Raw genomic sequence first — 13,335 nt, forward strand, 5'->3', positions numbered from 1 at the left:
GATGAAGCAGAGGACGTGGCTCTTTCCTCCTTGATCAGGAGCTTCCCAGAGAGGGATCGAACTGAACACTTCGTCCTGTCCCTTGGCACAGCCAAATCAGCCCCCAGGGAAGTGGCCTTATGGCCAGCCTCTATCAAGGAGGCGCTCTGGGGTCGGGATCCGCGGGGCACTAGGACCCGGCGGGGCCGAGGGGCAGCCCGCGAGCCGCGCTCGCTCCCTCCCACCCTCCTGCTCCAGCTCTGGCTCCCGCTCCATTGTCTGGGAACTGCAGCCGCCGGGCGGGCGGACCTGCGGACGCGCAGGCAGCACCGGGGACTCACCCGGCCTGGAGATGCCGGGCGGACCGCGGCCACCTGAGCCGCCCGCCTAGTCCCCGCCTTCCTTGGGAAGGATGTGCGCCTGGATGGCGGGGCGCACGGCCGCGGCTCCCCGGGGGCCCTGCGGCCCCTGGCTCTGCCTCCTGGTGGCCTTCGCCCTGGACATCGTGAAAGGTCAGCGGGAGGGACAGGGCGGGGCGAGGGGCAGCCGGGCCCAAACTGAGGCCGGGGACGAGGGATGCTCGGGAGCCGGGAGTCTACGAGTTCTGGGACGAAGCCCCGAGCTGAGTCGCCCGGCAACCTGCCCTGAGGGTGGAGAGGTTTCATCCCCGGGATCTGGCCCCCAGCCGCGGGCCTCTGTTGCTTCCCTCACTTGCATAACCTGGCGATTCCTTCCTGGTCCAGGACCAGCACGGTCCCCGGGCTCTCGCGCGTCATCCTCCCACCCTCGCCGAGTCCCCGCACCTTCCGCGAGCTTCCCCTCCAGCCGGGACGTCTAACCTGGTTGCCCCCTGCCCCGCACGCACCACCTCCCTAATTGGCCGTCCAGAGAGCTGTAGCCCTGTGGCTCCTAGCCCCCTCCCCTCTGCCCAGAACCTGAGAGATCCTCACTGCCTTCCCCCTGCGCCAAGGAGCTCTCTGACCTTGGAGTCTCCAGGGGTTGCCCCATCCATGCCTTCCTGAGTATGGGGATCCCTGGAGGAGGGGCAGAGCCTCCCCTGGACCCCATGGGTGGGAGTCAGGCTGCCCCTGGCGTGGACTGAGGCTGCTAGGTGGATGATGCCAGAGAGAGCGGGGGATAGTGAGACATTTTCTGCCCCCGCCTCCCCTCCCTCACAAGAGAGCAGAACTCTGAGTGATGGGAGTCCGTGGGAGTCAGGCCACAAGACCATGTTGTAATTATCCAGGCAGTGGAATAGACAAGAGGACCAGAAGCCAGGGTCTGGACCCAGGGAGCCACAGTCACTCACCTGTTACACTTGGGGAGGGGGGAGTGAAGCTTCTCACCACAGGCTGCTTGGAGGGAAGGGTCTTGAAGGAGGTTGAAACCATCCAGTCCCCCAGACCAGCAGTGGGGCTGAGAGTGAACTGGCTCTAGGGCTCCTTTCAGCCACCTGCTCCCCTCCCTGGGGACCCAGCAGGAGCCCTAATAACCCCTCACACAGAGAGAAGAGGAAAGGCTTGTCACATCCATTATGCAGCAGCAACAACCCCTCCTCCAGACAATGTGCCACCGGTTTACAAAGCCCTCCTCTGGCTACCGTGTCACTAAATGCTCCTTCTACAGGTGAAGAGCATACTGACCCAAGCTTCATCAAGGCAGAGTTAGGACGTAAATGCAGGTCTCCAGGCTCCCAGAGGGCTTCCCTTGTGGCTCAGCTGGTAAAGAATCCTCCTGCTGTGCGGGAGCCCTGGATTTGATCCCTGGGTTGGGAAGATCCCCTGGAGAAGGGAAAGGCTACCCACTCCAGTATTCTGGCCTGGAGAATTCCATGGACTATAGTCTATGGGATCGAAAAGAGTCAGACACGACTGAGGGACTTTCACTTCAGGTTCCCAGATCATCCTCTCCAGGAATGGGGGATTCTGGGATGAGTGTGACAAGCCCCCTGGTCAACAGACAAGAAAACTAAATCAGAGGAGGAAGCCAGGGTGAGAGGGCAAGCAATCAAGGAGGGCTTCCTAAAGAAGGAGTCAACATTCACATTCAAGGAGAAGGGAGGCGAGGACAAGAGACCTATACAGTCTAGGGAGTGAAGCCCGCAGGGGCGCAGTGGAAAGCAGCCCAGGGTGGAGAGAGGGGGAGGGTGGAGAGACAGGGTGTGTAATGGTGGGTAGCTGGGCTCTTTGACTCCCAACTCTACCACACTCCAGATATGGAACCCCAGGCCAGTCCCTGAACCTCTCAACTTCATTTTCTACAACCATAAAATGGCATTAATAGTAATAAACCTAGTTCTCAGAGCTATTACAGAACACGGAAGCGTTAACATATGCACAGCATTTAAAATAGTAACTTGCACACAGTTAACTTTCAAAAAATTATTATTAGGGCTAGCTAGTAGTCAGTTGATACAAACCAGACATGCTCTGAGGGGTCCTTTGCCCTTTTGAGTGTTGACTACTTTGACTCTCTCCCCAGGCTTCCGTAGGGTTCCTGCCCCCTACCCCATTCTGGACTTGTACTCCAATACCCGGTTGGGATGGCATAGAAAGGAGCAAGTTTGGGAAACCAGTGCAAGGTTGCCATGGTGATGACGCAGTGGTAGCGAGGGTGGATGCCCAGCCAAGTCTTGCCAAGGACCCAGGGGGCAGAGGAAGGGTCTCTAATTCTACAAAGCTCACCTCGTCACCATCTTTTATTATCACATGGACCCTGTCTGGGGAGGGCTTGGTGTCACACAAATGCCTTGGTGTCAGAGGCAGGTAGGTAGAGGGCAGGAGCGGGTGGGGGAAGAGGAGACATTGAGAAGGTTCTGCTGGTGGGAGGAAGGCCTGGGTCTATGGAAGGCAGGAGTGAGTCAGAAGCTGGCAGTCAGTCCTGGATGGAGATTCAAATCCTGGCCCCCATTACCTGTGAAATGGGGAGATCCCCACTCCAACATCCTGGAAGAATGGGACTCACAGCCCTTTTCTTCCTCCACCTTCCATGACTGCTGTGCCTTGGGACAAAGCTGGATTCAGCCCCTGCCCGCTCTGAAGCTGCCACGACCCCTACCCCTTCTCCCTCCTTAGTGGACTGTGACCAGGACCCCCTGGACCCAGTCTACCTGCCGGCAGCCCTGGGACTCCTGGATGCCCCTGAGCACTTCCGTGTGCAGCAGGTGGGCCGCTACCCCCCTGCCAACTCCTCTCTGGGCTCCCGATCTGAGACCTTTCTGCTCCTGCAGCCCTGGCCCAGGGCCCAGCCACTTTTCCGGGCCTCCTACCCACCCTTCGCCACTCAGCAGGTAAGGAGGTGCCACCAGAGACTCCTGGGCTACTGAGACTCAGAGCCGAGGTCTGCTGTGTGTGGCTCAGGGCCCTTCCACAGCCCTAGTCGCGCTCCCCCTTTTCCAGAGGGGGAGAAGGAGACCCATCAAGGCTCTCTCTTACTAGCCTGAGATTTCGCTTCCCCCCACCCCCTGTTTTGTTGAGCACCCCCATTCTCCCTCCAGGTGGTCCCTCCTCGGGTCACTGAGCCACACCAACGGCCAGTCCCATGGGACGTGAGGGCCGTGTCAGTGGAAGCGGCCGTGACTCCAGCAGAGCCCCACGCCCGTGTCCTCTTCCACCTCAGAGGGCAGGATTGGCCCCCAGGGCCTGGCAGCCTGCCCTGCGCCCGGCTCCATGCCACACACCCGGCAGGCACTGCTCACCGAGCCTGCCGCTTCCAGGTGAGTGGGGGCCCCCACCTGGTTTGGCCCTGCTGCTGTGCCCGCCAGAAGGTGATCCCAGAATAGGAAAGAGAGGGCTCACCACTTCTGGGAGGTTTGGGGGTCACAGACCACCTGATTCCATTCCTACTCTGCTAGCTCTCACAGGGCCCTGTTATTTGGGGCCCTTTGAGGAGTTCAGTCTATTGTACATGACTTTGGGCAAGTAACTTAATCTCTCTGAGGTTCAGTTTCTTCATCAGTAAAAGGAGATAATAGCAATTCTTACCTCATATGGAGCTGGAATAAAGAAATGAGATGAGGACTTCCCTGGTGGTCCAGTGGTTAAGACTCTGCCCTTCCAATGCAGGAGGCACAGGTTTGATTCTTGGTCAGGGAACTAGGATCCCACATGCTGTGAAGTGTGGTGCAGCCAAAACAAAACAGAAATAGTAATTAAAAAAAAAAAAGAATAAATGAGACAGATGCAAGAATAGCTTTTGGCACAATGCCTGGCACAAGAGCAATCCTTCAGCGAGTGTTTATATTATTGCTAATATTGCTTTTACTGTTGCAATTTCCCCTCTTTCGCAGCCTAGCATGGGATTCCACTGGGGAGAGGTGTTCTTTGGGCTGTGGGTTCTGAGAAACCTGAGCTGTAGTCAGGGCAGTCCCGGGGTATGATCAGGGGGAGGTATTGAGGCTGGTTCACTTTGGAATAAGAATGTTCCCAAAGGTAGAAAAATGGCCAATGGGACGTGTTCTAAGACCTAGCCTGTCGTGTCACCAGCTGGCATGTCACCTGCTTGCGTCTCTGGCCCATGCTGGCCCTGTATTTGTGGACCCCTTCAGCTCTGGGTTTCCTGCCAGAGGATGGGTGCTGGGGCTCCCCTCCCCCACCACTCTGACCATGGCTGTTGTGTCTTGGCAGCCATCCCTGGGCGCCTGCGTGGTGGAGCTGGAGTTCCCTTCACACTGGTTCTCCCAGGGCTCGGCCACCCGGGCAGAGCTGGCCTACACCCTGGAGCCAGCAACTGAGGGTCCTGGGGGCTGTGGCCCCGGTGGGGAGGAAGACCCCAGGGAGCAGGCACTCCCAGTGGGCAGTGTGGAGCTGCGCCCAGCGGACCCCCCACAGCACCAAGAGGTGCCCCTGGATGAGGCAGTGACTCTGCGGGTGCCTGACGTGCCTGTGCGGCCCGGCCAGCTCTTCAGCGCCACCCTCCTGCTTCGGCACAACCTCACAGCTGGTGTCCTGACCCTGCGGTGAGCTGCCTGTGTCCCTGGGGATGGGTCAGAGGCAGGGAACTTCTGCAGGAAGACTGGGCAGGTGCCCCCTCTTCTTGGGGTCCTTATGGAATCCCTGACCTCTGCAAAACATGGGTCCATCAGACCCCCTCCAGGCTAGGCACTGGTAGCAGGCAGGACGCTGCCATTGGGCAGGACCTTGAACTTGGAATTGGAAGTAGGAAGCTCCCCTCCCCCCAGCACTTTTCTGAGACTCCTTGGTCCGGTGGGGCTAACGTTGCCCACAATTGTGTCTCCAGGGAGGGGAAACAGGAAGAGGACTTAGAAACTGGGAAGTGTGGTGCCTGGGGGTAGTTAATGCTTGGATGCCCCAGTAGAGGTATTTGCCCCAGTCCCATTCATCTACATCTTTTCCCGCTGGCCACCCTCACCATGGTCCTTAGCCTTTGGACAGAGTTGGTTCCTTCCCATACAAAGGCCCTCCTTTTCATTTCCCTTTCTTTAGGAAGGCCTCCCCACTCCGCCCCAGCCATTCCCCCACCCCACTGTTACTGTTTGTGTGTGTCCCACCCCTGTGTCTCTCCCTCTCTTCTGCTTACTGGCACCATCATTAGATCTTTCCTAGACTCTTAAAGGATGCCAAGCCCTGTGTCTCCACTCTGGAGCTCAGGATAGAGCAAGGCCTGGTTCCCCCGTGTCCTGAGGGACCCCTAGTGGTAGGGAAGGGGGCTGCATGGACATGGATTGGATCATACCATACCCAGCTCTGCAGGGGCAGAGGTTAGAGGGTGGCTGCTGCTGCTGCTGCTGCTGCTAAGTCGCTTCAGTCGTGTCCGACTCTGTGCGACCCCATAGACGGCAGCCCACCAGGCTCCCTCATCCCTGGGATTCTCCAGGCAAGAACACTGGAGTGGGTTGCCATTTCCTTCTCCAATGCATGAAAGTGAAAAGTGAGAGTGAAGTTGCTCAGTCGTGTCAGACTCTTTGCAACCGCATGGACTGCAGCCTACCAGGCTCCTCTGCACATGGGATTTTCCAGGCAAGAGTACTGGAGTGGGTTGCCATTGCCTTCTCCGGGAGGAAGGGGAAATTCATCCTGTCATCAGGAAAGCTTTTTAAATAAAACAGTATCTGTGTTGCTGGAGGCTTGAAGAATGAGCAGGTGAAAAGAGGAAGGGCAGGGACTTCCCTGGTGGTCCAGTGGCTAAAATTCTATGCTCCCAATGTAGGGGGCCTGGGTTCCATCCCTGGTCAGGGAACTAGATCCCTCATGCCACAAGTAAAAGAGATCACAGGCTGAAACTAAAGATTCCACATGCCGCAATGAAGATCGAAGATCCTGCATGCTACAATCCAGAACCTGCTGTGCTGTGCTTAGTCGCTCAGTCCTGTCCGACTGTTTGCAACCCCATGGAATATATAGCCCGCCAGACTCCTCTGTCCATGGGGATTCCCCAGGCAAGAATACTGGAGTGGGTTGCCATGCCCTCCTCCAGGGGATCTTCCCAACCTAGGGATCGAACCCAGGTCTCCCACATTGCAGGCAGATTCTTTACCATCTGAGCCACCAGGGAAGCCCAGCTAAGATCCAGTGCAGCATAAATAAATAAATATTTTTTTAAAAAAAAATTAAGGAAGGAAGGAAGGGCAGACCAGGCTGAAGGCACAGCTTGAGCAAAGGCTAGAGGCAGGAAGGGGTATGGTGGATGTGTACTTTGGGAGCAGCTGAAGCTAAGGGCGCAATGGAGAGATGTCACAACCGAAGATGAGACTGGACTGACCAACCCTAGAGGGCCTCAGATGCCAGGCTAAGACTTGACCTTGTGGACCGTGGGGAGTCATAAGTGCTCTGTGAATGAGGAGAGTGTGTGACAGACAGGACCTGCATGGAGATGGGTCCCCCTGGGTTGGAGGGTGGTGAGGAGAAGATTCAGACCAGAGCTCCTTATCTTCCTGCTCCAATCCAGCCCGCACTTCAACATACACCACCCCACCCATGACAAATTGTACCTATGTCCCCTCCCCCAGGATCAAGGTAAAGAAGGGGCTGCACGTGATGGCTGCCCGCCTAGCCCAGCCCACCCTCTGGACTGCCAAGCTGGAACGCTTCAAGGGCTCCAAGCACCACACCACGCTCATCACCTGCCATCGAGTTGGGCCAGTGGAGCCAAATTCCAGGTGGGTACTTTCTTTCCATGAGGGGAGGGAATGGTCCTAGAGTGCAAGTGGGCAGATTTATGGGGCTGGAGGGGAGGAGGCTGCCACGCGGCCCCCTGTATTTACATGTAGTCAGGCACAAGAGCAGTCAGTCTCCTTCAAGGAAGCAGCACAAAACAGATATCTTTCCTTCACTCAGCTACTGTTTATCCATCTTTTGGCACATGCCAGGTACAGTGTCTGAGTCTTATTCCAGGTGACATCAACCTGTCCTGGTCACCCAGTCACAACCCTCACAGCCACTACCCCATCTCCCACTCCCACTACATGTGTTCATTTTTCCAGGCTGTTAATATTTCCCCAAAAGCCCAGCTGCAGGTCTTAAACACTTATGAACTCCTTATTCATGCCCTGCATCTGGGTCAAGGCCTTGGACTTTGTAGCCTCTGTTTGAATTCTAGTTCTGACACTTTTTGGATAAATATCTTAGGCAAGCTGATGAAACCCACCTCCCCCATTCCCACCCCAGCCTCTGTTTCCTCACCTGTGAAATGGACATAACAATGCACCCCTTATAGTTTATGAAAATAAAGTACTGCACAGCAAGTTTCTAGGCCAGTTTCTGGCACATAGTAGGTGCTTGATCAAAGGAAGCTGTGAGGTTCTTTATAATTCAGGAGTCGAGTGCCAGTCCTGGAAGTGAATCTTCTTCCTTGGTGTTTTATGCCACCCTGACAGCTATGGAAGGCAGAGGTTAGCAAGCCTCCCTGGGGTTGGTAAAGTGGCTACTTGGATCTTGAGCAGATAAGAACTGGGACTCTGGAGCCAGGATGGTTAGGTTTCATTCCAGCTCTGCCACTTTTCACTGCATGACCTTGGGCAAGTTATATAACCTCTGTACCTCAGTTTCCTCATCTGTAAAATGGGGATAATCACAGGAATGACCTCACCAAGACAAGAAGTGCTCACGACAACACCTGACTGCTAGCAAGCACTCAGATTCTCTCTCTTTTGGCCAGCAGCCCCCTTGAACTGTCCGAGTTCCTGTGGGTGGACTTTTTGGTGGAGAATGGCACTAGTGGGGGCGTGGCGGTCACTCGCCCTGTCACCTGGCAGCTGGAGTACCCAGGCCAGGCCCCCGAAGCAGAGAAGGACAAAATGGTGTGGGAGATCCTGGTGTCAGAGCGGGACATAAGAGCCCTCGTCCCACTGGCCAAGGTAAGGGGTCCACAGCTCTTCCCGGCCAGGCTGGGGGTGAAAGAGGTGGAGAGCTTGGGGCTGAGCCTCTGCTGCACCCCCAGGCTGAGGAGCTCGTGAACACGGCACCGTTGACTGGAGTGCCGCGGCGCGTCCCTGTGCGCCTTGTCACCGTGGACAGTGGTGGAGCTCTGGTGGAGGTGACAGAGCACATCGGCTGTGAGTCGGCCAACACACAGGTCCTGCAGGTGAGTGGCACGTGGGGGCTGTACCTGCTTGATGCACACGCAGCGTTCCTCCTTCCCCAATCAGGTCCCCAAGAGAACAGCTTCTTTTTCTTTTTTTCAATCTTTTGGCCACACTGCACGGCATGTGGGATCTTAGTTCCCTGACCAGGAACTGAACCTGTGGCCCCTGCATTGGCAGCGTGGAGTGTTAACCACTGGGCCACCAAGGGAGTCCCAGAGAGCAGCTTCTTCTTGATACCAGTGACCTCCTTAGGGGAACCACAGCTTTGGTCCCACCAACTCTCTCCAGAGTTAAGTGGGAGCTGTACCACCCCAAAGCCCCCAACTCAGGCATTTTCCCATTCATTATTACATTGGCAGATGAACTGACCTGGGAGGGTTAAGAGCATGTACTTTACAGTGGGAAAGTTTTCGCTTGAAACCCATCTTTGTTATCAACTAGCTGTGTGACTGTGGGCAAATCTCAACTTCTCTGAGTCTCCGTTTCCTAAGTTTTAAAATGAAAATATATTTTAAGGATGTTGTAAGAATTAAAAGCACTCTACGAGGGACTTCCCGGGTGGCCCAGTGGCTACGACTTCTCTTTGCAATGCAGTGGGTGTGGGTTTGATCCCTGGTCAGGGAGCCAAGATCCCACATGCCTCCCGGCCAAAAAACCAAAATATAAAACAGAAGCAGGATTATAACAAATTCAATAAAGACTTTAAAATGGTCCACATCAAAAAAGAAAAAAAAAAAAAAAGGCACTCTAAGACTGTATTCAGCAAAGCAGGGGCCGAAACACTAGCGGCTGCTGCTGTTACATTCGTTGTTGTTCTTCAGTCGCTCAGTCGTGCCCAGCTCTCTGCCACCCCATGGACTGTAGCGCACTGGGCTTCCCTGTCCTTCACCATCTCCCAGAGTTTGCTCACTCATGTCTATTGAATCAGTGATGCCATCCAACCATCTCATCCTCTGTTGTAGAATAATTATCATTATTGGAGCCTTGAAATAATGCGTGAGGCTTTTAAAAAAAAAAAAAAAAAAAAAAAGGCAGGGCAACATTCCCCAATCAAAATTCTAAGAGGGGGAAGCCCAGAGGCTTTGCTTCCTAAATCCTGGCTGCCTGAGAGAAGGTGTCCTTTGCTACCTGTGCCAGGTAGCATTATGTAAGTGGTTCCTACCTGAGAGTCCTTGGGTAGATACGCCTGCCTTGCCCTTACCCTTTGTCTACCAACGCACTAATGAGGAGCCAAACTTGTGCATTCAAACCCTTACCTGCTGGCGGAAAAATTTTGCTGTATGCAAAAAGCCAGTTTCCCCAACAGCCCCAGGTAAACTCAGGGAAGGGCGGTACCTCCCTGGGCAATGGATCTTGGCTGCTTGGGAAAATCTCAGGGAAGCCATACCTTATAGTAGACTACAGGATGAATTTCAGCCTTACCCTTTCTTACGGGTAGGAGTCAGGAATACTCTCTGGTCTGCACCTGTCCGCTGTGGCTAAGCCCACCCCCTGCCCTCTGCCCTTCCACAGGTGTCCGAGGCCTGTGACGCTGTGTTTGTGTCTGGCAAGGAGAGCCGGGGCGCTCGAGGGGTGCGGGTGGATTTCTGGTGGCGCCGGCTGCGGGCCTCGCTGCGGATGACTGTGTGGGCCCCGCTGCTGCCCCTGCGCATCGAAGTGACTGACACCACCCTCGAGCAGGTCCGAGGCTGGAGGGTACCCGGCCCAGCGGAAGGGTGAGTGGAGCCCTGGGGAAGCTGGCTGGCCTTGGCGAAGTCCCTCTGGTACTAGCTTGCGGGGAGGGGGGCGGGATACCGCCATAAACCCGAATTGGCAAAACTGCCCTGTGGTCTGCGGTTCCTTCTGCCCCTTCCTGCCCTTCACACAGTCTCTGACCGCTGTTTGTAACTGCTGACCTCCACTCCTCTCCTCCTTCCCTGCCTCTTTAATAGTACATATCACTTCTAACATACCGCGTGATCAGGTTAATTTTGTTTGTGGTCTGACTATCCCCCTCCGCACTCCTCCCCTCATGCATAGTCAAAGAGTTCCAATTAGGAGCCAGAGGGGACTGGAACTCAGCGCCAGCAGGTGGAAGGACCTGACCACTGAGGCGCGACTGTGGGCAGGGCTTGGATAACCTGTCCCCCACCTGGAGGCGGGGCCTCTCGTGGGCGGGGCCCTCGGCCAGCGAGGGGGCGGAGCCCGCGCTGACGCCCCTCCCCCGGGCCGCCCTTTCCCTCAGGGCGCCGGAGCCAGAGGCTGCGGGGGTAGAGGAAGCGGAGCGGCGCGCCCGCGGCTGCCGCCTGCAGTACCAGCGTGCCGGCGTGCGATTCCTCGTCCCCTTCGCGGCCCATCCGCTGGACGGCGGCCGCCGCCTCACCCATCTGCTCGGCCCGGACTGGCTGCTGGACGTGTCCCACCTCGTGGCACCGCACGCTCGCGTGCAAGACCCGCGCGTAGCCTCGCTGGAGGGAGGCCGGGTCCTGGTGGGTCGGGAGCCCGGTGTCACCTCCATCGAGGTGAGCAGACGCCCCGAAAAGGGTGTATGGAGGTGACTCCCAGAATATTAATGGGCAGGTGCGAAGAGTGTCGGAAGGGCCCAGAGTGCACCTGGGGAAGTATGAGCCCGGGGGATGGGGGATTGGGTCAAAATAGGGCGGCCGTGTAATGAATGGGGGCGAAGTCCTCAAAGTATGAAGGGCGGGGGTTGGGTGTAGGGGGCCAGGTCTTGAGAGAGGAGGTAACTGTCCCTTAGGAGTGGGATTGTGGTCCAGGTATGTATAAGGTGTGTGGTTGGGGTGCAGAAAGTGGGAAAGCTGCCTAGCTCATAAACCAGATCCCTCCGTAGGGGTGCTGGGCTCTCAGAGGGGAGAGTCTGTCTGTGGGTGATAACTCTACCCCACTTCCAACTCCCTCTCACCCTCAGGTGCGCTCCCCATTGTCTGACTCCATCCTCGGGGAGCAGGCGCTGGCTGTGACGGATGACAAGGTCTCGGTGCTGGAGCTGCGAGTGCAGCCGGTGATGGGCATCTCACTGGCCCTAAGCCGGGGCACTGCCCACCCGGGGGAGGTCACAGCCACGTGCTGGGCGCAGTCCGCCCTTCCCGCCCCAAAGCAGGTGACACGCTGCGGGGTCAGGGGGTTGAGGTCGACATCTCCAGCTGGGGGTTGATAACCAGAGGGATGGGAGGTACCTCCACCCTTCACCTTAGGGTTTTCAGGATGAGGACGGACTCCCTGTAAGGTAGTGAGCACTCTGCGGCTGGTGGTGATCAAGCAGTGGCTGGCTGGAGTGTGGCAGTGGGAGGTTATTAGAGGGCTCTAACTGAGGACCCTCCCGATGACTCAGACCCTGAGCCGAGTAGCAGACAGGTGATTGACGCATGTCCCCTCTCTCCCTGTGTCTTGTCCCTCTCTGCCTGTGTCTGTTTTCTCTGGTCTCTTCTCCTCCATGTGGCCTGTGTCCGTGGGAGTGGTCTCTGTGTGCATGCGTGCGTGCGTGCCCTCGCATGTCTCTGCCTGTGTCTGTGTACCCCACAGGAGGTGGCCCTCTCCCTGTGGCTGTCCTTCTCTGACCACACCCTGGCCCCTGCCGAGCTCTACGACCACCATGACCTGGGACTGTCCGTCTCGGCTGAGGAGCCCGGGGCCGTGCTGCCAGCCGAGGAGCAGGGTGCCCAACTCCGGGTAGTGGTGAGTGGGGCGGGCACCGAGGGGCTGCCCCTGCACGTGGCTCTGCACCCCCCAGAGCCCTGCCGCCGCGGCCGCCACCGTGTGCCCCTGGCCTCTGGCACTGCCTGGCTGGGGCTGCCCCCTGCTCCCACCTCAGCCCCTGCCCTCCCATCCAGCCCAGCTCGGAGCTCATCGCCAGCCCCAGGAGCCAGCGTGGGTGGAGGACGGTGGGCAGCAGGCAGCATGGGGGGCAGCGGGGATGTGAGGGGCAAGTTCGAGCAGACAGAGGAGGAGGCCAGGAAGGAAGAGGCAGAAGCTAGGGAGGAGGAGGAGGAGGAGGGAGAGGAGGAGATGGTCCCCACCCCTCAGCGGGTCACCGACCTAGAGCTGGGCATGTATGCCCTTCTGGGCATCTTCTGTCTGGCCATCTTCATCTTCCTGGTCAATGGCGTGGTCTTCGTGCTGCGCTACCAGCGCAAGGAGCCTCCCGACGGTGCCACTGACCCTGCCTCCCCCCAGCCCCACAACTGGGTCTGGCTGGGCACCGACCAGGAGGAACTGAGTCGCCAGCTGGACCGGCAGTCCCCTGGCCCGCCCAAGGGGGAGGGGGGCTGCCCCTGTGAGAGTGGGGGAGGAGGGGAGGCCCTGACCCTGGCCCAGGCCCAGGCTCCTCCTACTGGGGGCACCACCAGCTCCTCGGGCACCCTGGCCAGGAAGGAAGCCGGGGGGCGGAGGAAGCGTGTGGAATTTGTGACGTTTGCGCCAGTGCCCCCGGCCCAGCTGCCCGAGGAGCCGGTGGGGGCTCCTGCCGTGCAGTCCATCCTGGTGGCAGGCGAGGAGGACATCCGCTGGGTGTGTGAGGACATGGGGCTGAAGGACCCTGAGGAGCTGCGCAGCTACATGGAGCGGATCCGGGGCAGCTCCTGACCCTCCCAGCCTGCCTGGCCCTGCGCCGTGGGCCTCCAGCCCGGGCAGCCTCCCGTTCATCCTCTGGTGCTTGTTGATCCGAGTCCCTGCCTGGTCCCTTGCCGGGACTCCCACCCAGGCCCCCTCTGCCCTGCCCCTTGTCATGGACCGTGGTCGTGAGGAAGGGCTCGTGGCCCTTATTTATGAGAACCATTTCATCCTAACGTTGGAATAAACTGAGAAGGAAACTCCAG

General features: G+C 57.7%; 1 protein-coding gene across 3 annotated transcripts; it reads left to right on the forward strand.

Moving 5' to 3' along the window:
• The first annotated feature begins 234 nt into the window (after positions 1-234).
• Positions 235-13,334, forward strand: TMEM132A (transmembrane protein 132A). 3 transcript variants are annotated; one of them, XM_006061706.4, is made up of 11 exons: positions 237-491; positions 3,054-3,268; positions 3,476-3,694; positions 4,605-4,936; positions 6,947-7,096; positions 8,095-8,293; positions 8,377-8,520; positions 10,034-10,236; positions 10,746-11,022; positions 11,430-11,621; positions 12,044-13,334. In XM_006061706.4, the coding sequence occupies exons 1-11, from the start codon at positions 392-394 to the stop codon at positions 13,100-13,102; spliced, it is 3,090 nt and encodes a 1,029-aa protein (XP_006061768.3). In that variant the 5' UTR covers positions 237-391; the 3' UTR covers positions 13,103-13,334. The 3 variants fall into 3 exon arrangements, with proteins under 3 accessions (XP_044799516.2, XP_006061768.3, XP_006061769.3); XM_006061707.4 differs by having other exon boundaries at positions 8,098-8,293; XM_044943581.2 differs by lacking the exon at positions 11,430-11,621 and having other exon boundaries at positions 235-491.
• Position 13,335: the final 1 nt, after the last annotated feature.

The sequence above is a fragment of the Bubalus bubalis genome, chromosome 5 (genome assembly GCF_019923935.1).
Source record: "Bubalus bubalis isolate 160015118507 breed Murrah chromosome 5, NDDB_SH_1, whole genome shotgun sequence".
Taxonomy (NCBI): domain Eukaryota; kingdom Metazoa; phylum Chordata; class Mammalia; order Artiodactyla; family Bovidae; genus Bubalus; species Bubalus bubalis.

Excerpts from the sequence above, each read along its gene's own strand:
- TMEM132A (XM_006061706.4), top strand. The coding sequence starts at position 392 with ATGTGCGCCTGGATGGCGGGGCGCACGGCCGCGGCTCCCCGGGGGCCC. Across the intron at positions 8,521-10,033 it reads CCAACACACAGGTCCTGCAG|GTGTCCGAGGCCTGTGACGC; the intron begins GTGAGTGGCACG and ends GCCCTTCCACAG. Across the intron at positions 11,622-12,043 it reads CCCTTCCCGCCCCAAAGCAG|GAGGTGGCCCTCTCCCTGTG; the intron begins GTGACACGCTGC and ends TGTACCCCACAG.